General features: G+C 44.7%; 1 protein-coding gene and 1 pseudogene across 1 annotated transcript in view; both read right to left on the reverse strand.

Annotated features, from left to right (window-relative positions):
- The window catches only part of Ankmy2 (ankyrin repeat and MYND domain containing 2), a 50,656-nt gene that overhangs the window by 11,097 nt on the left and 14,979 nt on the right, over positions 1 to 24,580 (reverse strand). Inside the window, exons 3-5 of the mRNA XM_005076218.4 lie at positions 20,235 to 20,373; positions 14,288 to 14,386; positions 2,400 to 2,560 (exon numbers count right to left, since the gene is read on the reverse strand). Of these exons, the coding sequence (XP_005076275.1) occupies positions 2,400 to 2,560; positions 14,288 to 14,386; positions 20,235 to 20,373 (399 nt within the window). The remainder of the gene's footprint in view (positions 1 to 2,399; positions 2,561 to 14,287; positions 14,387 to 20,234; positions 20,374 to 24,580) is intronic.
- Positions 17,652 to 19,380, reverse strand: LOC110342036 (annotated as a pseudogene).

Here is a 24,580-nt window from a genome sequence, read left to right on the forward strand (position 1 = left end):
TCTCCCAGCACAGAGGGTGGTGCGCAGAGGGACATATATATACATATTAAAAAAATTTAAGAACTAATTTGTAGAAAAAATAATTTGTAATGTACAGGACTCATTAATTACCCATTTATACTTCTGCGAATTATGACCATTTAAAAGTGTTCAATATTTCACATGTGGTGTAAATAATGAGTAGAGACTTACAAGCAAAACTCTTTTTAAAACTCTAAAACAGCCTATACTAATGACTTTTTTTTAAAGATTGAGTCACTAGGCTTTATTCATTTTACAGAGCAGAGCTAAGGTTTACGAGGGCTAAGATCGATACCTACAGAATTACTGAAACATGTGCATGCTGCTCACGGCAGCATTGGGAAAAGGGGCAAAGGAAACCTTCAGTACGCACTTCCAAGGGAGGAGTATTAACCCTTTAGCACATAGTCAAAATGAGTCTTATTCCTGCAAGGGTGACTAGCGCAGAACACGCCCCCGCAGTAGCGTCTTTAATTCTTTTCGCATTGCCCACTATTGTTTAAACCGGCAAGTCAACGGTCGTGGGCTTGAAAAGCACCTGAACAGTGAAAGGCTGGACTGCGAGTCAGACGTGCCTGCCTGCTCGTCCCTCGGAGGCCCTCCTCAGTGTCATGGTGATTTTCCCTGAGAGTTTGGATTTCTCCTAGATAACCATTATTGCCTGGGCATCAGCACAACTCCCTGAAGTCCTTGTGAGGACAAACACATTGCCACAGCAGTCATGTGACCTAGATGCGAGCACAGCCGTTTTAGGCACAAAGGCAACGGAAAGGTGAGCTGCGGATGGGGAGAGCAGCTCTGTGTTGTTGTTTTTAAAGCCTTGGCTTCAGACAGGGTTGCTCTCCTCTTTTGTCACCCTCTAAAGATGCGTGCCGGCTTGGGATGGGTGGAACAGTAAAGTAGGCCAGCACGACGAGAGCCATGGGGCGCCTTTTGTATCCAAGCTGGGGGCTGGAGGCAGAGGCTCAGGTGAAGGGGCTGCCTATTGCTACGGAGAGCAAGGCTGGGTCTGGAGACACAAGCACAGGGCCACGTCTCTATAAAAACTCACTCATGCCCACCGCCTCCCACCGCACGCCTGCGTACTGCCTGCGTAAGTAGGGACAAATGCTAGTTTACTCATAATGTGTACATCTGCAAAAGTAACTGAAGAGAGACAATTTGAAGACATTTAGCAGAAACAGTGGGGGGGGTCGTGCAAATGTCAAGAAATGATTCCAAAACCTCCCTGCAATCTGAAGGCAAAGATTGGTATGGGAGTCAGAGAGAGGAAGGACACGGGTGTGGGACTCAGAGAAAGGAAGGACATGGGTGTGGGACTCAGAGAGAAAGCAGGGGACTTCACTCCAAAGTGGAGCAGGCTGTGACAACCTGAGCCTTACAGGACCACATACACTCCCTGCATGAAGCCTGGTCCCCTAGCCCAACTGCTCTGCGCCTAAAAGTCCACGGTAAAGGAGCTTCTCATACTCATGGGTGAGCTCAAGGACTGCTGAACTGCCCCCAAGAGAACAGAGGAGTCTACAGGTGAACTCTCAGCCTCGTCTTCAGATTTCTGATGTAGCTTCTGTTCTTTAAAAAAAAACAAAAATGGCCAGTGGTGGTGGCAGCGCACGCCTTTAATCCCAGCACTCTGGATCAGAGGCAGGCGGATCTCTCTGAGGCTGAGGCCAGCCTGGTCTACAGAATTTCAGAACCGTCAAGGCCACGCAGAGAAACCCTGTCTTGAAAAGCAAACAGACAAAAAGAGAAGACGGCAGGAAAAGCAGCTCAGAGCGGCTTTTGAAACCCATACTGAACAACCTGAACTCTGGTGCCCAAGCTGACATGTGTCTGATTCTACTGACAGCACGATCAACGGCATCACATAGTCACCTGCGTGGAAAAGGTGCTCATGTTTAATGGATTGGTTAGTTACACTCGTGAGCATTCCCACAAGGATAAGAACTGCCATACAAGTCAATGGTGAGCGCCTAGATGCATGTTACCAGGCCTGCCCAACTCAGCATGGGCTAAGGGCACAGCACAGTCTCCTCCGGGACAGGTCCAGGCCGGTGACATACTAAAGGATACTAAACGATTCCCACTCTCTCAGGGCTGGAGCCAGGCTGTCTGCTGCGATGCCTGGGGGTAAGGCCAAGGAGAGAGAGGCTACCACTTCCCCTCCTGGCCTTTTGCCATGCTTCTCTTGGTTTCCCTCACCGGCTCCTGACGTTCACTGAATGCACTCCAGCGATGACTCAGGCAGACAGGGGAGCTTGCAGCAAACCCCTCCTCTGCAGGACTCTGCCTAGACAATTACGACCCCAGGGAGTGAGAACGGTTTGGACACTGGGGGTTGCTGGTCTGGAAGGCAGATACAACAGGCCCGGGGCTACCTTGACGGGGTGGAGATTCGTTGTGGTGATGATTTTGTGCAGGGGTCCCGCCAACTTCGGAGGCAGTTTTGGCTCTTTATCCAATCCCTGGGGTTTAGTGTAATAATCCAGTCTCTCTCGAGGGAAGAAATTGTTGATTATAGCCACACAATCATGCTGACCTTTAAATAGAAAAACAGAAAAGTTGTTATTTTAACATTAAACACAAGAGTCTGCCTCGTTTTTTATGACATGACTGCTTGCTTTTGGAGTAAACAGTAGAGAAGGAGAGGAAAACATTTCAGAGAACATTTGCAAGCATGTTAAAGTAGAGAGATAGACTACCAAAAAAAAAGTACTCAACTTAAAACCAACCCTAAAATTATTTTATAAAAACTATAATTCAAATATCTCTTCTTCCATCCTGACAACAATGATACTCAGGCTTCCCCCAGTGACATACAGGCACATTTATGTGTAATTTAAATATATTCTATGCAAGGTATCTGTCATAAACATTAATATCAGGTAATCCATGAACCCCAAGAGTTGGAGAGAAGTTTGGCTTTTTTGTGAAATGAAGTATAGAAATCTTTTGCTTCCATGAGCTCGGAATCAACACTACAGCCCCTCACGTCCTTGAGTCATTTGTTGGGTTAAATAGAGTTCTACTACTACGACACAGTCTCCCCACGAAAGCTGGTGGCCTGCTCCTGCTCTCCTCCACCCACAGCTCCCTCTCCATTAGCTCTCCAGAGCCGGGAAGTGGCCACTCCGGGCAAGCAGGCAGAACGAACGGGCAGGGCGCATCCCTGAGGGGCAGCTCTGCCCTCCTCTCCTCTGCCTGTCGAGGGCTAATGGACCTGCAGGCAGCCCGTCCTGGAGAGAGTGGTCCACGCTGGTTTGCCTGCCTGGCTCCTGTTCCCGTGGACAAAGTTCTGGGAGTGGCCATGATCCTGCCTGATGCTGACTGCAGGGGGATGGCACTACTGGCCATCTGGCCCCCACACCTGTGCCGGCAGGTGCTGGACCTGTCACTCAGCATTCCTGAGGAACTGAATAGAAGGACTCCTGCTAGGGTCTAGGTGGCTGTGGACCGCGCTCCCACAGGCAAAGACACTGAAGCCCTTTGTGCCTCTGGTCCACAACCCCGGAGGCTTTACCCCGGTGCCCAAGAAATGCTTGCGAAGAACGACTATGCAGTGCCCTGGCAGACAGCTTCTGGTGTCTGAGCTCCGCTGCCACCACAACCACGGATCTCAAACAACCACCCAAGAGGCTTTCAAGAGCCACAGGGAAGCTCAAATTTTAACAGTTAATAATTTGCTTCTGTGAATTACATTTGTAGTAGCAAATCTACTCAGCGAGGCATGGGAGAAATCTAACACTGGAAAGGATAAAGTCAGAGTGGAAACAGAAGGATACAACATATAAAACAAAGCGATAGAAGAAAACACCCCTGGATTTGAAAAAAGAATTCAGTACTGACAACAGCATCGTTTTGTATGTGCGTTACTAGTAAATGCGGAACCATCCTGGATTTGAAAAAAGAATTCAGTACTGACAACAGCATTGTTTTGTATGTGCGTTACTAGTAAATGCGGAACCATCAGTGCGGTTCTGTTTCTGGGGGAAAATGAGAAGTAGCGTCCCCTTGTCCTCTCCTTCATTTTCTCCTCCTTGATGCCTTCTTTCTGCCTATTAGATATTTCTATTTATATCCAGAGAAGTCAACCACAAATTAAAGATCTGAAATCAGCCAAGGTGCTATGCTTAGAAAATGGTTATTTACTTCCAGAATCTTCCAGGAGAAACTCAGCATTCAATTGGGCAAATCTCCTAATGCAATCAGGTTATAAGTGTCACGGCATCAACGTTGATACAGGTGACTGTATGACCTGGCAGTGACACATAAAGAAACAAAAAGGGCTCAGGGCGACTGCACTGTTTCTTTACACGTAACTGTATCAGGGCTCCATAAGACACAGACTCTTGTGCCTAAAACAATGTTCAAATATCTTAGCAAACTGCTGCGGCTGCTGCTATTCTCCACGGACATCTGGACCTAGATTCTTCAGTCCTTCAACACAGGTGGATTTCTAAGAACCCTCCTCACCTTTGGCACCAAATTGGAGCTGCTGAGGCACTCAGCCCAGCAGGCTAATCAACTACCATGTTCTTAGCCTTTCCAGTATGAAGACAGACATATTGGACAACCCAGACCATACTGTGTGAGCCAATGCAATAAATCTCCCTTTAATATATATTCCTTCTATTGCTACTGCTTCTTTAGAGAATCCAGAGTAGTACACTGTAGAACTGTGGGTGGCCTTGAACTCACAGCGGTCTTACTGTTTTCTGATAGTTAACTATTAGGATTGCATACATGAGCCACCATACCTAGCTTAAAAGAATTACTAGGAAGAAATATTTTTCTTTATGGAAGCATTTAACTTTTAGAAGAGTAGATTTTTCTTATTCACAAATTGTTTTGCTGTATTATTTTTTTTTAATTTTATTTTCCAGTTTAAATTTAGATAAGAAACAAGGTTGCTTCACAAGTCAGTTCCAGGTCCCTCTCCCATTCCCTCCCTCCCTCCCGAGTCCTCCCCCACTCCCCCCCCCGTTATCCCCTCATTTCCCCAGGGAGGGTGAGGCCCTCCATGGGGGTGTGCATAGTCTGTCATTGCTGTATTATTTTTAATAATTGTTTGGCCTCTTTGTTAGTGTCTCCAAATAAATGCTCTCAATTGGAATAACAACAACAAAAAAATCATCTCAGCAAAAGTATAAAGCCAGATATGCCAAGACTAGGGCATAAATGATCAGAAGAAAGTAACTATTATTTCCAGCAGTCCCTGAAATGTGAATTTCCATTATAACCTGACTGGTTTAGAGTCACCTAGAGACACTTCTGGGTGTGTTGGTGAGAGAGGTTTAAGTGAAGACCTGGGCCTACTCTACTGAACCATCCCAACAGGGAGTCCCAGAGTAAATAACAAGAGAGACAAAGGGTGCTAAGTCCCAGATTCCATCACTTTTGGGACTGCAGACAAAGTGTGACTGTCATCCCCATACTCCTACCTCCATGACTTCCCTGCCACGAGGAGCTGTATCTCCTCAAACCGTTAGCCACAACACCCCCCCACCCTGCTTCCATAAATTGTTTTGGTATTTTGTCATAGGAAAGAAAAAAGTGACTAATCCAGCCAGCCCCTAACTGGACAGTTGGGAAAAGGCAGTTGGCAACTGTACATTTCATACATCAAATATCTGCTACCTAACAATGACCCTGTCAGAGAACAAGTTGAATCTAACTCACTTGCTAATAATTTATTAGACTGGCATACGTGTAAAGTTTATCTTTGTAAATTTAACTTTACTTGATTGTTCAAAATGCTGTATAAAATTATAAAAAGGTCTTTATTTTGATTTAAGAATTCTGATTAGAGATACAACTACTGAGTATATTACTGAGAAGAAATACTATCCTGAGGGGATACAATTGTTACTGATTGAGTTAAAATGTCTCCCACAGGCTCATGTGTTTCAACACTTGATTGTCAGCTTGGGGAGGCCGTGGAACCTCTGGGACAGTCAGTCCCAGGGCTCAGCCTTGTGGCTCTGGCCTGGTCCTGTTCCAATCTGCCATCTGCTTCCTGGTTGTCACCACCTAACAAGCAGCAGCTTGCTCTCCTGCTGCCATGCTGCAGAGGCAGCCCTTTGCCACGATTCCCCACCAGGGTGTACCCTAGTCCCTGAAATGCAAAGTTCCAGTCCGGCATTTTATGCAATGATGAGATGCAGGCCCTCTCAATAGCAGAGACCCACTGACAAGACTGTAAAGTCTTCACCCTGCAGGGATGAACTGAAGGTCAAGCTTCTCTCGAATCAGAAAGGAAAAGTTTAAAATGGAAATACAACTGAATTCTCATTTTTAAAGCTAGAATTTAGAAAACAGTAGCATAACTTTGAAATGAACAGAGAGAAAAGAACTGTGAAAAAAGAAAAAGTGCATTTCAGAAAGATCACTTAGGTGTGGTGAGTTTCAAGAGGTAAGCAGTCTACGCAACTCATCTGAGAAGTTTTGCAATGAAAACAGAGATCGCAGAAGGCAAGAGAGAGAGAGAGAGAACAGAGAGAGAGAGAGAGAGAGAGAGAGAGAGAGAGAGAGAGAGAGAGAGAGAGAACAGAGAAGGCATCCGGACAGCTAATCTGAATGGGGAAGAGTGAGTGAGAAACCATGACATCAAGAGTTTTGTTGAGAGGTGACATACTGCCAAGGGTGTTCTAGAGCAATGGGCACAAAACGTGCTAGACTGTTCCAGAAAGGTTCACAGCAAGGAGCTGTAGACACAGAGATTAAGACAGTGGTGCAGAAGGCAGAGAGTGAAGGCCTAGAGGTGTGACAAGCCAAATACAAAAAGAAGAGAGATGGGGGGAGGGGATTGCTAAATGGGCAAGCAGTGCCTTGAGCAGAGAGGACAGAGTGTAACCGGAAAAGGCGTAACTTTCACCAAGACAGTCACATTAAATAAACACACACACAAGCACACACTCACACAAGCACACACTCACACAAGCACACACTCACACAAGCACCAATGCAAGACGACAAAAGAGGAACTAGGCAATTGCCTGGTGGGTAAAAGTGCTTGTCACACAAGGAGCTGAAACTGAGTGCCCAGAAACCACACAGAAACCTGGCTTGTCATGAAAGCCATTGTGATCCCAAAACTGATAAAAGACTGTTTCATCTGCAATGAGCTGGAAGTGGCAGAATCTAGGAGATGGAGTAAGAGTCCCTGTGATACGGGTATTAGCTGGAAAGTACTTACTGATAAGCTTTACGAAAAATACGGTAGTCAGGTGTGGTGCGCTCAAACGGAAAGACTGTAACTAGAAGACAGTCTAGGGCCAATTAAAAAATTAATTCTGTTTGTGCAAAAAACATTGTTTAGCTGTGGTGATGCACCCCTTTAATCCCAGCACTTGAGAGTTTAGTTCAGCTCCCAGAAGGAGACTCACAACTGTCCATAAGTCAGCTCCAGACTTGCCACCATCTTCTGATCAGACATGCACATGACGAATGCACATACATGCGGGCAAAACACACGTATTCATATGCACATTAAAAGGGAAACACAAAAATCTAAAGAAGATTCCAGAGAACATTGTTGTAACTCATGGCTAAGACAACTTCTAAATAAATGAAAGTCTTGGAAGCAATAAAAAATGACTTTAAAAATGTTTTCTATAGCAAAGCTCTTTAAAATCAAAGGACAAAAGTGAGATTGGCATACAATTTTTGAATCACATTTGGTAGAGAAAGAGCTGACAGCCTAAAATACAAATAACTTTTTTTCTAAGTAGTGAGAAAAAGACAACTTCCCCATCATAAAGGGAGGGAGGCAGAAGGGCAAAGGTCTATAAATGAAAATGACTGCAAAGCAGAGAACCCAGTGCCAGTCTCAGTTACATAGTAAGTCCAAGGACAGCTCGGGCTAGATGAGACCCTACTGGAAGAGAAGAGGGAAGAGCAGGAGAGAAAAGAGGGGAGGGGAGAGTAATACAGTAGAGGGCAGGGGAGGAGAGGGCAGCAGAGGAGAGGATAACAAAGGAGGAGATCAGGGGACAGTAGGGGAGAGGAAAGCAGAGGAGAGGGGAGGGGAGGAGAGGAGGGGAAGAGAGGAAGGGAAGGGAGAGGAGAGGAGGGGAAGAGAGGAGAAGAGGGGGGAGAGAGGAGGGGAAGGGAGGAGAGAGAAGAGGAGGGGGAGAGGGGAGGGGAAGAGAGGAGGGGAAGGGAGAGGAGGGGAGAAGAAAGGAGAGAGGAGGAGGGGAAAGCAAAGAGCACAACAAAGGAGAGGAGAGCAGGGGAGAGGAGCAGAGGAGAGGAGAGGGGAGCAGAAGAGAGTAGCGGAGTCCACAGAAGAAAACAGAAATGCGCAACAATGAAGTTTAGCTTCAGTAGTCTTGAGGGGAGGCAAAGTCATGACATCACAGTCTTTCCCCTATCATGTCAGCAGAAGACAGATCGTTTCCAGCAGACGAGGTTCAGATGAATTGCTGTACTCTCGGAAAAACAATCTAGACTTAACATAAAAATTAAAACTACATTTCCTCTTCTTAGCAAGTTTTGTTTCTGATAACATCTTCTAGACATTAAGTTACTAGCATATGGCTAACAGCAAGGTGAGTGGATCACAGTTATCAAATCAGCCAAGAGGGAAAGCTAAGTGAACGTTGGGCATCTGTGCCCCCAATGTTACACAGCTGTTAGGATGAATCTCTAGAACCCCGTGGTGAAAGAGATGACTATGATTTGCTAGTAAATAAGGAAAGCAAGTCACAAATAGTAGTTCCTGTACAGATTGGTCACGGTTTAAAAGTGACAGAGGTCATCTCTGGGTACACCGCCACATATACCGCTGAGCCAAGGGACAGACTGTTTAACAGAGTAACTATCCCCTCCCTGCTAGTGCCTTTGGTACCAAAGGGGAGACATGAACACCAGCCCAGCGACAAACCCCTCTGATCTACAGTGCTGTCCAGCCTGCAAGGCATGCTGGTACAGCGGCTGCACCAATCTTGGGAGTGGCCAGCCCATGTCTGATCTGACTTAAGACCAACTCCAGACAGAGCTCACACCAAGCACTGCTTGGGTGACCACGAATCTGAGACTAGACGGCCCTGGGACCTAGGGTGAAACCAACACTAACTGTTCTACCAAAATAACATAGCAATAAAATGGCTCCTAATGCCATTCTGGTAGACTCGTAGGCCAGTGCCTTGCTCAGCCAGCACCAGAGAAGCTTCTGCCTGCAACCGATAGGAACAAATGCAGACACCACAGCCAGACACGATGCAGAGTGAGAGACCTTGGAACACTCAGCCTACAAGGGGAAGTCTCCATCAAAACCTTCCTCTCGGGACTCAGGAAACCATGCAGAAGAAGAATCTAAGAGCCAGAGGCAATGGAGAACACCAAGGAAACAAGGTCTTCTAAATCAACATGTTGGATGAACTCACAAAGACAGAGGTGGCACACATGAGGCCCATATAGGTAAGCATCAGATGGAGTCCATAGGGCCTGTACAGGTAAGCATCAGATGGAGGAGTCCTAAACCAGAATGAGGTGGACACATGCTCCATCCTTCATCCAGAAGCTATTTCCAACTGAAAACCACTTTCAAATAAATTAGTTTTCTCCATGGGAATCCCACTGGGAAGACAAACCACTCTTATGTGGAGACTGCATGCCCGCAGTAGATGCCACCACAAAATGAACTCAAGGGCATCTTTGCAGATTCTTTGCCTCATCACGTCATATCAGGCCTTTTTTTTTTTTACATTTATATTTTTTTTTCTGTTTTCACCCTGCAGGTCCTGTGTGTGTGTGTGTGTGTGTGTGTGTGTGTGTGTGTGTGTGTGTGTATAAAATAGCTTCCAATTTAGTGTTTTTATGGGATTTCTGAGTGTGCAAACGAGTGGGTCTCTATGTCTGTATCTGTTCTGTCAGCCTTTTCCCTTCTGTTTGTTTTGTCCTCTACCAACATGCTAGCTCTTGTCTTTCTTGTTATATTATATTTATTATTCTCCCCCAGAATCCTGTTTGTTTTCTAATAAGATACGGAAAGGGGGTTGTCCTGGCTGGTTTTCTGTGTCAACTTGACACAAGTTTGATGGGAGAAGTCCTGTGTATTTGTCAATAAAGCACTGTTGGCCAGTAGGGAAGCAAGATAGGTGGGACTAGGAGTCCAGCAGAACTCTGGGAAGGAGAAACACAGGGAGTCACGATGTAGCCCACCAGAGAAATAAGATGTCCGGAACTTTTCTCCGGTAAGAGAAATACTTAGCTTAACAATTATGGGATAACAGCACTTGGGAGGCAGAGGCAGGCGGATCTCTGTGAGTTCGAGGCCGGGATGGACCGACAGCCTCCAAAACAATACAGAGAAACCCTGTCTCGTTAAAAAACAAAAACAAAAAAAAACCAACCAAACAAACAAAAAAAAACAATTATGGGATAAATACTTAAGTCAGAGCTAGCCAGTAAGAAACAAGCAAGGCCAACAGCTTCATAATTAATACAGCGTCTTGTGTGTTATTTGGGGACTACAACGCGACAGAGCCCAGGCGACTGGAAAAACCAAAGCGGCAAGGAAAAGGCTTTCCTCTCTGCACAAGGTAGAGTCATCAGAGGAAGGAGCCTCAGCTGAGGGAACGCCTCCTTGAGACCCAGCTGTGAGGCATTCGCTCATTTAGTGATCAGTGGGGAAGGGTCCAGCCCCTGGTGGGTGGTGCCATCCCTGGGCTGCTGGTTCTGAGTTCTGTAAGAAAGGGAGATGAATAAGCCAGGGGAAGTCAGCCAGTAAGCAGCTCCCCTCCACGGTCTCTGCATCAGCCCCTGCCTCTGGGATCCTGCCCGTTTGAGTTCCTGTCCCGGCTTCCTTCAGTGATGATTAGCAATGTGGAAACCTCTTCCTCCTTGGCTTGCTGTTTGGTCATGGTGTTTTATGGCAGCATTAGAAATTCTAGCTGAGACTGGTGGATCTGGATGGGAGGGGATCTGGGGAAGTCCTGGGAGGAGTAAAGGGAGGGGAAAGGATGATCAGGATATATGAAAAAAAAATCTATTCTCAGTAAAAGGAAAGAAAATTTAAAGGTCAATTATACAGAAAATGTAACTTCAACTAGCAAGGTGTGGTGTACCTATAACCTGCAGCGTTAGTCTAAATAGCTTTAAATGCAGGGAAGGCACTGTTGTTTTAGAATGGAGAAAACAATACAACTGGAGATAATCATGCTAAGCTACTTAAGCCAATCTCATAAAAGCAAATGCTGTATATTTTCTCTCATCTGTAGTTTGTAGATTTTATATAAGTACAAAAACTCTGCGTCGATATGTCTTAGTCATGTCTTCTATTGCCTTGATGAAGCACTCTCACCAAGAACAACTTGGGGAGCATAGGGTTTATTTCATGCACATGTTCCCAAAACAGTTCATTGAAAGCAACAGGGAGGAACTCACACAGGGCAGGAAGCTGGAGGCCGGAGCTGCTGCAGAGGCCATGGAGGGTGCTGTTTACTGGCTTGCTCAGTTTGCTTTCCTAGAAGAACCCAGGACTACCAGTTTAGGGGTGGCTCTACCTGCAATGGGCTGAGTGCTCCCACAGCACTAACTAAGGAAATGTAAAGGTGTACCCGCAGCCAGATCTTATAGAAACAATTTCTCAGCTCGTGTTCCCTCCCCTCAGATGACTACAGCTCGTGTCACCTTGACATAAAACTAGCCAGCACATCATAAATCCTAGTCACTGTTCTCTTGTTGTGAAGAGACACGATGACCCAGCAACTCTTATAGAAGTAAGCATTTAACTGAGAGCTTGCTAATAGTTTCAGAGGCTTGGTCTATTATCACGGTGATGGAAGTATAGTGTCAGGCAGGCAGGCACAGAGCTAGACAAGCACCTAAGAGTATCCAGACCCCCAGGCGGCAGGGAGGGAGGGAGGGAGGGAGGGAGGGAGGGAGGGAGGGAGTGCAACTCTGGGCCAGGTGTGGGCTTCTGAAACCTCAGAGCCCACCCCCAGTGACACACCTCCTCCTAATCCTTCCCGGAAGTCCAACTGGAAACCACACATTCAAATATATGAGTCTATGGGAGGCCACTCTCTTTCAAATCACCACAGCATATGTGACTAAAAACATCTCTTACTTCAAATAGAGTGGTATTGTAGACAATTTGTGTTTCCAAGTTTTGGTAATAATATAATAATGTTAAGAAAAAAAGACAAGCCGGGCATTGGTGGCGCACGCCTTTAATCCCAGCACTCGGGAGGCAGAGGCAGGTGCATCTCTGTGAGTTCGAGGCCAGCCTGGTGTACAGAATGAGTTCCAGGAGAGCGTCCAAAACAATACAGCGAAACCCTGCCTCGAAAAACCAAAAAAGAAAAAAGAAAAAAAGCATTGTATGGATGAGAAAGAAGAGTCTCTTCCATTTCCAGTCCTGTGGTCTTGGGGAAATTAACTTCTATTTGAGCTGTTTCATTTATTGTGGACATAATAAAAAGCTGTAAGATTAAACAAAACTCTTCACTGCACACCAGTCAGAAAACTGAGGCCCACAAAAGTGATGAGATTCCCCCCCACACCACTAACGTGCAACAATCTGAACTAAAATGCCCATTCCAGATTTCCCAGTTCTGTCTTCACACCCACTGTGCTGAATCCTCCACCATAGCTTAGATGTGAGCTGGGCGTTCACACCCACTGTGCTGACATCCTCCATAGTAACTTAGATGTGAGCTGGGCGTTCACACCCACTGTGCTGACATCCTCCATAGTAACTTAGATGTGAGCTGGGGTTCACACCCACTGTGCTGACATCCTCCACCATAGCTTAGATGTGAGCTGGGAGTTCACACCCACTGTGCTGACATCCTCCATAGTAACTTAGATGTGAGCTGGGGTTCACACCCACTGTGCTGACATCCTCCACCATAGCTTAGATGTGAGCTGGGAGTTCACACCCACTGTGCTGACATCCTCCATATTAGCTTAGATGTGAGCTGGAGACAGTCAAAAAATCTCTGAGACTTAAACAACTTCTCTGAAGTTGGCTCAACAAGGCTATAACTTTCTCAAATATTTCTGAAATTAAAGTGTAGAGTATGTGTCATTACAAAGCCAACATAAGTAAACTGCCTGGCTTAATAAATGGAAGCAACTACTAACTTCAAGAAAAAGTAACTATAAACTTTAATACAATATATAATTAATGTTGCCCATAGCTGACTAATTCCTACTGTATCTCAGCTTAAACATAATTTCTCTCAAAAACCTGTTGGAACAGGGTAGACAATCCCTTTCTTAACGATATGTCTACAGAACTCAAATTCTCTCGTAGAGAATCGCACGCCTTTTTGTCAATTGCCGGTTGCCTTTAAACACTGTGAAAACATGAACAACTTAACTTCTGCTTGCTCACCACTGTAACCAAGGCACCTACAAAGATACTCTACAGGGTGTGAATATTAAGACTTTGCCTAATTACTGGTTATCACAACGCCACTTAAGGTGATCCTACTAAATCGGCTGTTTCTATCTTTGCTTTTCTATCAATGGGCTCTTAACTGCCAATTCAGAGACCAAAATACCAATGACCAAGCATTCACCCTCCTCTACACCCCCTTCATTATGTCAAATAACAGGACTAACATGTCAAGGATAAATGGGCACACAAAATTAATGTTTGTGGCTGATGGAGATAATGAAACAGCTTAAAATTATTATCCATCACTCCTCTCCATAACACCACCATTGCTGCCTGACTGTTCACAGCAGTAACTAGAACTATTTGTTTAGTTCTACACAGGAAGATCTTAAGTCAGTCATCTCTAGTAATCCTTAAAATGGCCTTGTAGCTGTTCTACAGCGAAGAAGCTGAAGAGCCAACATCTTCAAATACTTTGCAACAGAGTGGTGCAGCCAGAATTTCAACTCAGGTCTTCTGATTTCACAGGTCATTTCTTAAACTCGGTCAGCCTCCCTCCATTAGAGGAAAGAAAATAGCTTAGTTCAAAGATTTGAGTGCAATGAAATGTCCCTACTGCTCTGTCTCACAGAGTGGGAATTCAACATGGCTGTTCGTTTTCTCCAGAGAGTCACTAGGGATTTCACTATGTTATAGTGCAGTATCAATATTTTGCCAGGTGTGGTAACACATGCCTTAAATCCCAGCACTTGGGAGGCAGAAGCAGGCCGATCTGTGAGTTCAAGGTCCCCATGGTCTACATAGAGTTCCAGGACAACTAGAGCATGTCTCAAAGAAACAAACTAACTAAATAAAACAAAACGCAAATCACAGGAAACTAGGATAATTCACCGAGAAAGTACGGTAGACACTCACCCACAAAGGCTGCCATCTGGGCGGCTGTTCTTCCCACCGAATTCACAACGTCCGTCTCTGCACCTGCCTCCAACATCGCCCACGTGATGTCTTTATTGCCTAGAGTTCCAGGACACAGATTCGTTAACCCTAAGACATGCACAGTTTTGTCTGCTCTCTCTCGAGCACCCTTACCGACTTTCAAGTTTCTATCATGAAGACATTTTCATTTTTCCAAAAATATCAATCATAATTGCAAAAATAAAGCATCACAATAATATCTACTTAGTCAAAGCAATTTCCTGGGAAACCACTTTGGTAATATAAACATAGTATAGACTTGAATATCACTTTTAACAATAAAGCAGAGTATGTTTGATTAAAGGCAATGCTTGGGATTAAATCAAAATGTACAAACAAAATTATCAAAAACACAGAGAAGAGAGAAATGAACAGAAACCCTCCTTGAACACCCGCGGGCTCATTCCTCCTCTGACTCCTACAGACTTGGGAGGTGTATGTGGTATATATATGGTAATATGGTATAAGCCTTGGGGATCTTTCTGCACATTTCTGTGTAAATACCTATAGTTCATTTTCACTTTCCAAATCATTATGCATATTTTCTAATATTATCTCCACTGAGTGAGCAGCACTTTTGGATCATTTTTGTAAGCATGAAAGCATTTTCCATATTGACCAGCTGGCTCGATTTCTTCTGTTCTCTGTCCAGTTGTCTCTCACAGTATTTGTCTTTCTCTACTTGATTTGTAAGATCTCCTTATAGACAGCAATGAATCCAAAGACACACAATAAATATTCACTTCATTTTTATTTGTACTTTATCTCATTTACAGCAATGTTAAAATTCTACGTGATTAAATCGCTGATGTCCCCTTTGCTTATAGTTTTATTTATTATCATTATTTGTGTGTGTGTGTGTGTATGTGCGCGTGCGTGCCTGTGTGCGCGCATGCGCACCTGTGAGGGAGGCCGTGTCAGAGGAGCAGCAGGTAGCAACTGAAGCCCCAGGTGTCAGCCGACCAGGAGGAGACTCCCTAATGGATCAATCTTGGACAGGACAGGCTTAGAGACCACAGACCCCGGAGCATCTTTTGCTCCTGCTGTGCCTTTACATGTTTGCAGCTGCAAACAAAATTATCTCTGGTGTCTGGCCCGGTGTGAGTGGCTGTGGAGAGATCCCCACTGCCTGTAAGACAGAGTGCTTACCTCATGGAAACATCCCGTTCCGATGCATTCTTACCTGTGGATTGCTATGAAGATGATTCCTTCCTAAGTTGTCCTGTCTGACTGATAATAATAATGCTAACTTATGCAGAGTTTTGATGAATAAAAATATATGCAAGGAAATGTCTCACAGCTAGAACACATGGGTTTCTATTGAGGAGCCATATAGACTACAGCTAAGTTTAATGATTAAGAATAACAGTTGAGTCCCAGTTAGCCCAGCTAGCTTAAATTCTTTTTTTTTTTTTTTTTTTTTTTTTTTTTTTGGTTTTTCGAGACAGTGTTTCTCTGTATTGTCTTGGAGGCTGTCCTGGAACTCGCTTTGTGGACCAGGCTGGCCTCAAACTCACAGAGATCCACCTGCCTCTGCCTCCCGAGTGCTGGGATTAAAGGCATGCGCCACTACTGCCCGGCTAGCTTAAATTCTTTTAACTTTAATGTCAGGAGGTGTGTTCAAAGGTTTCGGAGAACATCACGAGTGAAACAAAGCTTTTAAAATAACTTAAAGTTACACTAAGATGTTTTTGTCAAATAGCTTTGAGGTGAAAACTCCCAGAAGACAATGTAAAGTTTTAGAAAGGCGCATCGTTGAATGTGGAACTCTTTAAGGTCAGGGAACAAGGACAAAGCAGCCCAATTATTAGTAGCTGGCATGCCTTTCTTGTTAGGATTGGTTGATGACTAAAGGTGGTGATTAATTCCTTATACCCATTTTGGCCCTCAGTCTTCTGATATAAAAAACTATTAACGAGTGGGTATGTACCCTAACGTTTTAAAGTAGAGCTGACTGATTCTTTTGCATATATAAAAGTTTAGGTTTCTAATTCCTTTAAGATTCCTTATAAGATTGCCTTTCAAGATAAGTTATAAAGTAACTGACCCCCCCCTTTTTTTGTTACTACAAAATGTAGCCTGCAAATAAAAGACCTGACGAGAAGAACACCTTGCTTGCCCACTCAGTTAATCTATAACAAGCTGCTTGGGTATGAATGTATGTGGGTCCTTGGGATAATTTGTTTTTCACTCGTAATACATAAATGTTTACTCATGTAAGGGATATGGAAAACATGCTGTTTTTTCTTGTATTCATTGTAGTCATTCACTTGACAAACAGAATAGGACCACACTGTAATTTTGATATCACCTGAAAAACTTGTTGGGGTATATAAACTATAGAAAAAAAAGAAGAATAAAGAAGGAAACCATCAAGAGTGTGTTTTTTTTTTCCCTAACGTCCTCAAATAAAAAAGTATAGTATGTGCCGACACTATGGATTTCCCTTTGAGCCCTGTGTTGATTGGAGCCCCCCCCCGGGCAGCAATATGCCTTACTGTACATGTGTGCAGGGAACCAACAGTAGCCAAAGGGCATTGGATGCCCTGGAACTTCGGTTACAGGCAGCTGTGAGCCACCTGACGTGGGCGCCAGGAACCCTGAACTCCAGAGCAGTAGGCATTCTTTTGATTTACTTTTTCTGGGGGTGGTGGTGGGGTTCAAATGTGTTTTAATAAGTGATAATGCATTACTGCTCCTTTTCTCAGAAAAAATTCAACATATTTGAAATTTGAAGGTTAAAAAAAATGTACAACAAACTGCAGAAGATAGGCAAGGCTAAGCGCCACTGTCAGACCTTCACACAGCAGCCCTGTGCCCAGGATCGCACAGCCTGTCACGGAAAGCTGTGAGCAGCAACACAGACACGAGTGGGTGTCACTCTTGGGGAGCCAGCACCCAAGGAAAAGGTGGAAGCAAGGCAAACACGAGATTTTATAGGATCTACCAAAACATCTAATGTCTCCCTTATGACATGAAGGGGTTATACATGAGATACAACAAACCCGTGTGTGTGTGTGTGTGTGTGTGTGTGTGTGTGTGTGTGTGTGTGTGTGTGTTGTCAGCTCTGTGGACATTTTTCAGAACTCTCATCTGGGAGTGAATGGAGGAACTGGACTAGGTCACTGGAGGATGTTTAGGTTTGATGGTATATATGACAGTGTCTCTGGGATTGAGGGGAATAAAAATGAAAGCGTAATTAAAACTGGACACAATATGAAAGAAGGAAAGGCAGGCAGGCAGGCAGGCAGGGAGGGAGGGAGGGAGGGAGGGAGGGAGGGAGGGAGGGAGGGAGGAAGGAAGGAAGGAAGGAAGGAAGGAAGGAAGGAAGGAAATGATCAAGATTAATGGAACTCTGAGACCATTTTGCCATGGTTCACCACATCCTCAGCAATCAACACACCTCAGGAACTCACCAGACAGACTGATAAAGCAATATACCACAGACTTTGATTCGTTAAATACCACCCCTCCCGTGCCCTCTACCTCCAAGGATACTCCCGAGAGTAGTACAGGCAGGGAAGACTTAGCTATTGGTGAGAATACCTAACCCTTTCTAGAGTAGAATTCTGGCTAGTCCATAAAGGTTTCGGAAAACTAGACACCTAAAGTTTATGTAGTATGGGCAGCAATTATTTAGGACAAGTTTAGCTCCAGGAGCCAGAAGGTTGGGTGCAGGAGGAGTTCCACTAATTGCTCCAATTTGTTCCATTGCAGCAACTTGGCCAAAACATTTAGTTGGTGGTGGGGTCAAGCCTAGGGTTCCATCTGGCATCATCGTGGCAGGCCCTGGAGGGGCTCGGTACCAGCTGGTACAGGAGCAGGGAAATGGTGGTCTATTGTCTATGTCTGTAGCATCTCCCATAGCTATGTGGCCCATCCGTAGCCCTTGTTCTCTTTATCAGGGAAGAGTCCCTCGAATCCTTCCTGCCGTTGCCTTATTACTTCCTGCGGTCGCCACGTTTCTTCTTCACAGAGCCGGCACTCCTCCTCCTGCCTGAGCTCTGGCTGCTGTCTTTCCTCTCGGTTAGGCAGCTCCTCCATCCGCAGAAGCTCTTCTTGAAGCCTCATCCGGACCTGCCTCATTAGCATAACCCGGTGCTATCTTCATCTCCAGCGTCCCATGAGCCTCCTGGATGTTGGGTCCATTCGATCCTACTATCGCCTCTCCATCCCAATGCCTTCCAGCTCAAGGCACACTCACCCTCCGAGGACCCGGAGGGTGCAACTCTGGGTGGCTGCTTTCGCTCTGTGTGAAACGGCTGGAGTTTCTTATCACCATGTCCATTGCCTCCACGTTCACGATCCGAGGACATGTGTTAGCAAAAAGGGGCGTTCACTGCATCTGCCCAGAGCCTCCGAGCAGCTGACTCACCAGTGCCTTTCCCTGAGGGCCTTCCACAGTCATCCACAGTGACTACCGTCCTCCACCTGGCCAAACAGAAACGGCTTCGTCCTTCGCTTTGCTGGACACATTCTGAGGAAGGCTGCCAACTGCGAGCGTGAGCGCATGCAGCTGCCTTCCAGGGAGAGGCAAATGGTCCAGCTCCAATTTGGCAACCTCCGCTAGGGGTCGAGTCTCTAAGGTGGTAAAGCCTTTGTCCTTAGGAACGAAAACTTCTCCAGAAAGTTTCCTCATTTCCTTCTCAGGGGGAGATTGCCCACAAAGAGATGGCTACTCCGGGTAAAGGTTTCTCTTCTCTCTTCTCTCCGTCTCCCTCCCCTCCTCTCTGCTGCTGATGACATTGATGACGCATCCTTGGAGTAAGCATGGTTCTCTTCTCCAAGTTAAAGGTTTTCTTGCTCTGCATTCTTGCACCCCTCTGGCCACTTGTCCAGCCCCTAGTGTTTGTATTATTTATGGATTCTTTATTGTATACACTACTTAGAAATGCTTTTGTGATTGTATGTAAGTGCACGTGCACGGGCACGCCTTTAAAATCAGAGCTTATTATGTTGTATCTCTATTTTTTTAAAGACTTATAATCACCTGGGCATGATGTCACACACCTTTAACCCCAGCTCTCAGGAAGTACAGGCAGGTTGATTTCTATGAATTCCAGGCTAGCCAAGTCTATACAGTGAGATCCCGTCTCAAAACAGAAACAGAAAAAGAAAAGGAGAGAGGGAAGGAGAGGGAAGGGAGGAGGAAAAAGAGACTCAATCCTTAAACTCTATTTTACTTTAGGTGACACTTTTCAGTAATTTTATTCAGGAAACAGGCATGGATGCACGTAAGTCTGTTTCCACATGGATGGTCCAGCTGGGCAAGTGGCCAGCAGTGTCACGGCCAAAGAAATGTTTGCATCTCATTAAAATGTGAAGATTTAGACTCAAAGGCAGAAGTGTGGAAGAAGATGTGCAGAGTTCACGTCCCTAGGGAAACAGGCCACTAGGCTGACAGGATGGTAAGAGTAATCGTGCTGGCTGCAAGGCTGAGGACCGGCATTCGGTCCCCGCAACTAAGCCTGCAGGGCAGACTGTGCTGCGGCAGGCGGGAATATTCCCCAACCACAATAAATGTGTTAAAAAAAAGAAACAGATCACTAATTCCGCAACTTGTGTCAGACATTATAGCTGTTTATTTTATTTTAGTTTGTTTTTCTCAAAGACAGGGTTTCTCTGTGTAGCCCTGCTGTCCTGTAACTCACTCCATAGACCAGACTGGCCTCGAACTCAGAGATTAATTAGCTGCCCCTGTGTCCTGAGTGCTGGGATTAAGGGTGTGCTCACCACCTGGCTGCATTACAGCTTTTCAGAAGTCAATTCTCACCACTCTTTTCTATTAAAGTTCTAAAGATTACTAAGACATGCATTAAACTTGAAACACATGCCCGTTTCAATTGTATGGGTAATCAACACTGACAGAGTAAACACTGAAATTTACCAGAAAGTGCCGCAAACATGAGGGCTGTGTATCCATGCTCGTGCTGATGGCAATTGACGTCGGCTCCATGGCGCAGAAGTAACTTGCACATATCAAGTTTTCCTTTATACGCTGCATGCATTAAAGGAGTCATACCATTCTTTAAACAGAAGTGAAAATACATTAATTATGCACATTTCCGTTTTCATTACTTGTCAGCACAAACATAAATCAATAAAATCATCTTTAAAGCCGGTAAAGTACATTCATTTCCTCGCTTAGATATTATCTCAACTTCTGAGGGAAAAACCTATTTTGTAAAAGATTAACAAACAGAAAAGACATGTTCAGCCTCACAGACTATCAGACAAGTAGAGCAATGATCAGAACCCAGACTGACCAAAGTCCTCATCTCCCCACACTCTCAGTTCTTGAGATACAAATGAACACAAGAAAACCAAAGACAGGAGGCTAACGTGTGAGAACCACAGGTTCAAGGCCTGCCTGAGCCTGGGTAACTTGGTAAGAGACCCTATCTCAAAACAAAAAGTTAAGATGGGGTTTGGAATGTAGCTTAATGATAGGGTACTTGCCTACCAAGTGCAAGGTCCTAGGTTCAACCTCCAGCACCAAACCAAGCCAAAACCCAAACCAAACAAACAAACAAAAAAGTAAGCAGAGCACTTATCAAAAGGAAAGCTGACTAAATTCTGGCATATTCATAATAGGTAATTCTAAAGCTATTCAATAAGTGAATTTGGAGAGGGTGAGATGATTCAGTGGGTTAAAGTGCTTCCACCAAGCCTGGCTACCCGTGTCTGAGCAGCAGGGCCCAGTGGTAGGAGAGAACCTATTTCAAACGCTTTTCTTTGAGCACAGGTGGCCCGACACATACACACAATATAAACAAATAAAGATGAACATTCTCTAAAATTTTAGAGCGCATAGAGAAATGGCTCAGAGGTTAATATTGCTTGCTGCTCTTTCAGAGGATCTGAGTACAGTTCTTAGTGCTCACATCAGATGGCCCCAAACTGCCTGGGACTCCAGATCCAGGAGATCAGATACCCTGGCCTGGCCTTTTACGTACACACACACAGTTTTAAAAATTCAGCTACATGTAGTGAACTGGAAATTCTCTGACTACTGACAGTGAGAAAAAGCAGACACAGGATATATCTACTTGCTGTAACATCATATATTAAAACAGAAATCGCCAAACCACACACGCATTTAATTGCATTATGATTTGATTACATATGATTGCAAGCATTGCAAAGTAGCTGGCAATATTTAAATTAGACTGAATTGCTTGGTTTCCATCTGTCTGTTTACCTAACAAAGTATCATATAATGTAATAATATTACAGCACACACATGGATCTCTTAAATCTCATATATGACCCTTTCATGTCCCAAGGAAGACATTTTCTCTTAGAGGTTTGAGTATATCTTTAAAAAGGACAGGCTGTACAGTCTTGGGCACAGGGCTGCTGTGTGAAGGTCTGACAGTGTTGGTTAGCCTTGCCTATCTTCTGTAGTTGCGCTGTGCATTTTTTATCGGTGTGCTATGCTTGGTTCATTCCTGACAGCTTCAATTTGAAATGTATAATGAATAATATAATTCCACAGCTTTTTACAAAGTTTCAAGATTTAGTAAAAATATATGAGGTAGATTGCTTAATTTATTTTATCACAATGGCGTGTGTCTTTAATCCATCAGAAGCAGAGGTAGAGAAGTCTCTAGATATGTCCTAGGCCAGCCAGGGCAATGTAGTGAAACCCTGTCTCAAAAAAATAAAATAAAAAGGAGAAAGTATTTCTTCTTGGTAAGGAAATTGTAATATGATTTTATGAAGTGTGTGGTTTCAGTTTAGGAATGAGATAGGTACTAACACCGTTCAGCTCATGCTCATAAATATTCTGGCCGTAAGTAAACAGTTCATTTGCTGTTTTGAACGTCCATTCTTGAGATATCTTTAAGGAAATTAACCCCATGAATAATTTTGGCATTTCATCAGTTGTGTGGGAGGTTCTTGTCTTGCATTCGACGGGAAAGGTTCTGAGAAGCTCTTTTCCCGCCCATATCCCCTTCAATTTTCCTCTTTCTATCTTGCCTTAAGAACACCATCTTGAGAAGGCTGCTGACAATGGACTTGGAGGCTAGGTCCTCTCAGGTGACTGTAGCTCACTGAGTAGTTGCCCTAGGTTTGCTCGATAGCACCAAAACAACAGCAACAACACGGACATATGCACACACATTCGTGTGGATGTGGGTACAAGTTATGAACAGAGAGCCATGAGTGAGGCAAGGGTCCCCACAGCAGGAACCATGGAGGAAGAGAGGGTGTAATAAAACATGTCACATGAAGGTGGGAAGACAGGGGTGAGTGAGGGGAGAGAAAGCAGGAGGAGAGGGGGAAAGACAGGGGTAAGGGGATCAACCAAAACAAATGAAATCTGAAAAAAACGTCAGACAAAACAGAGTGTTTCGTATGCTAAATAAACAAACACACAACTATTCTTTTTAAAGAGTCAAAGCACTCAGATTTCAGCCATTTCTGCTCTTTCAGAATGGGTTAGCAGGCCACCGCCCCCTCCACCCCCACCCACCCTCCCCTCCCAGAACCCTACCCCACAGCCCTCACCTGCAGAGACCAACACTGGGCTAGAGGAAAGCAGGGCCTCTCAATACAACGTGACAGCCTGCACACCTCAAAGCAGGCCTTTCTTCTGCTGCAAATGGGGCTCTTTCTGCTGTCCCTGTGTTTGGCTGCTGGGCTCTTCTGCCCGTTTACACACCAGCCTCCCTTGGTTTCCCGTCGCTTCTTCTCATTGTAAAATAAACGCTAACTCCCTCTTTCTGCGTCTTCATTCCCTGCCTCTTCTCTTTTGGCAGTGGCCACCTCAGGAAGATTAGATTTTAGGGCCCCAAACCAAGAAAGCGCCTTTACAAAAGCATAGTTAGTTCTCTTGATTGACGACATCACTCCCTTGCAGGTGTCTGGGCCAGCTGCCTGTCATGGCCCCAGGTAATGTGCGCTTCCTGTGTCATTATCCCACGCTACTAGAATGTGTAAAAACCTAGACTAGCTTTTCAAAGGTCTGGATATCATTCCTGCTTTCTTATCTCGGTTGCATTTTGCATTACTTAAACGAGGCAAAGGAAAATTATAAATTTCCAGTGTAATTTTTACTAAGCATTAGTTTGTTTCTAATGCTACACTTTATGATGTGCTCTCAGTGGGCCAAGAAAAAAACGGAAGGGTATTAATACACGTCTATGTTCGGAGATAGAGGCTTCTACATCAGCCTTTCTAGTTGTTTTCATAGTCTGTCAGTGTAAATAATAACGAAGAATAAGAGACAAGTAACTCAAAACAAAACAGCTAATCTGCTAAAAGAAAATAGTCCCATGTTCAAAATAAAACCCCTACATTGATGGGGAAGTCCTGTGTATATGTCTATAAAGCACTGTTGGCCAATAGGGAAGCAAGATAGGTGGGACTAGGAGTCCAGGAGGACTCTGGGAAAGAGAAACACAGGGAGTCATCATGTAGCCCGCCAGAGAAGTGAGATGTCCGTCCGGTAAGAGAAATACTTAGATGGGTTAAATACTTAAGTCAGAGCTAGCCAGTAAGAGACAAGCAAGGCCATCAGCTTCATAATCAATACAGCGTCTTGTGTGTTATTTGGGGACTACAACGCGGCAGAGCCCAGGCAACTGGTGGGGAAAAACCAAAGTGGCTGGGAAGGAAAAGGCTTCTCTCTACACTACGTCAAATTGAAAACACTACCTTCCAGTTACGGATTTGAGGTAGTGCTATGAAGAAAACCGATGTTGAACACCCATCTCTGTTTACCACAGAAGTAGTGAGAGGTGTCACAACCCGCCCCTTCTGACTCTAGCCAAGTGTGTAGGAAGTGACACCCTGCTGTGCTCCCAAAGCATTGCCCAAGTGGTAGGGGCATCAGGGGTTACCAGGAGTTTACCGGGCTTTTTTTATCTTCTCTGGAGCCCTGTCTGGTTGGATCCATTGCTTGCCCCGCCCCCCTCTCTCCACTGGGTTCTATGTTCTTTTTTTCTTAAGTTAGACGTTCTTTCTATATTCTTGCTACATGTCTCTCCTCAGACACGATTTGTAAAACTTCTCTCCAATTCTATGGATTGATTGTGTGAGAGAAAAATTTACGTTTTAGGTTTTATTTACTATGCCCCAGAGATCCATGACACAAAAAGGCCTCTGATCTGCAAGCCCCACCTTCCAAGGACAGTTCCTGAAAGGCTGGAGGCTGTTGTTTATGGAAGACGACAAGTCACACAGTTTTCACTCCCTAAACAGGTTTGTTTCACCCATTTGCACTGG

The sequence above is a fragment of the Mesocricetus auratus genome, unplaced genomic scaffold (assembly GCF_017639785.1).
Source record: "Mesocricetus auratus isolate SY011 unplaced genomic scaffold, BCM_Maur_2.0 Super-Scaffold_15014, whole genome shotgun sequence".
In the NCBI taxonomy this organism is placed as follows: Eukaryota; Metazoa; Chordata; class Mammalia; order Rodentia; family Cricetidae; genus Mesocricetus; species Mesocricetus auratus.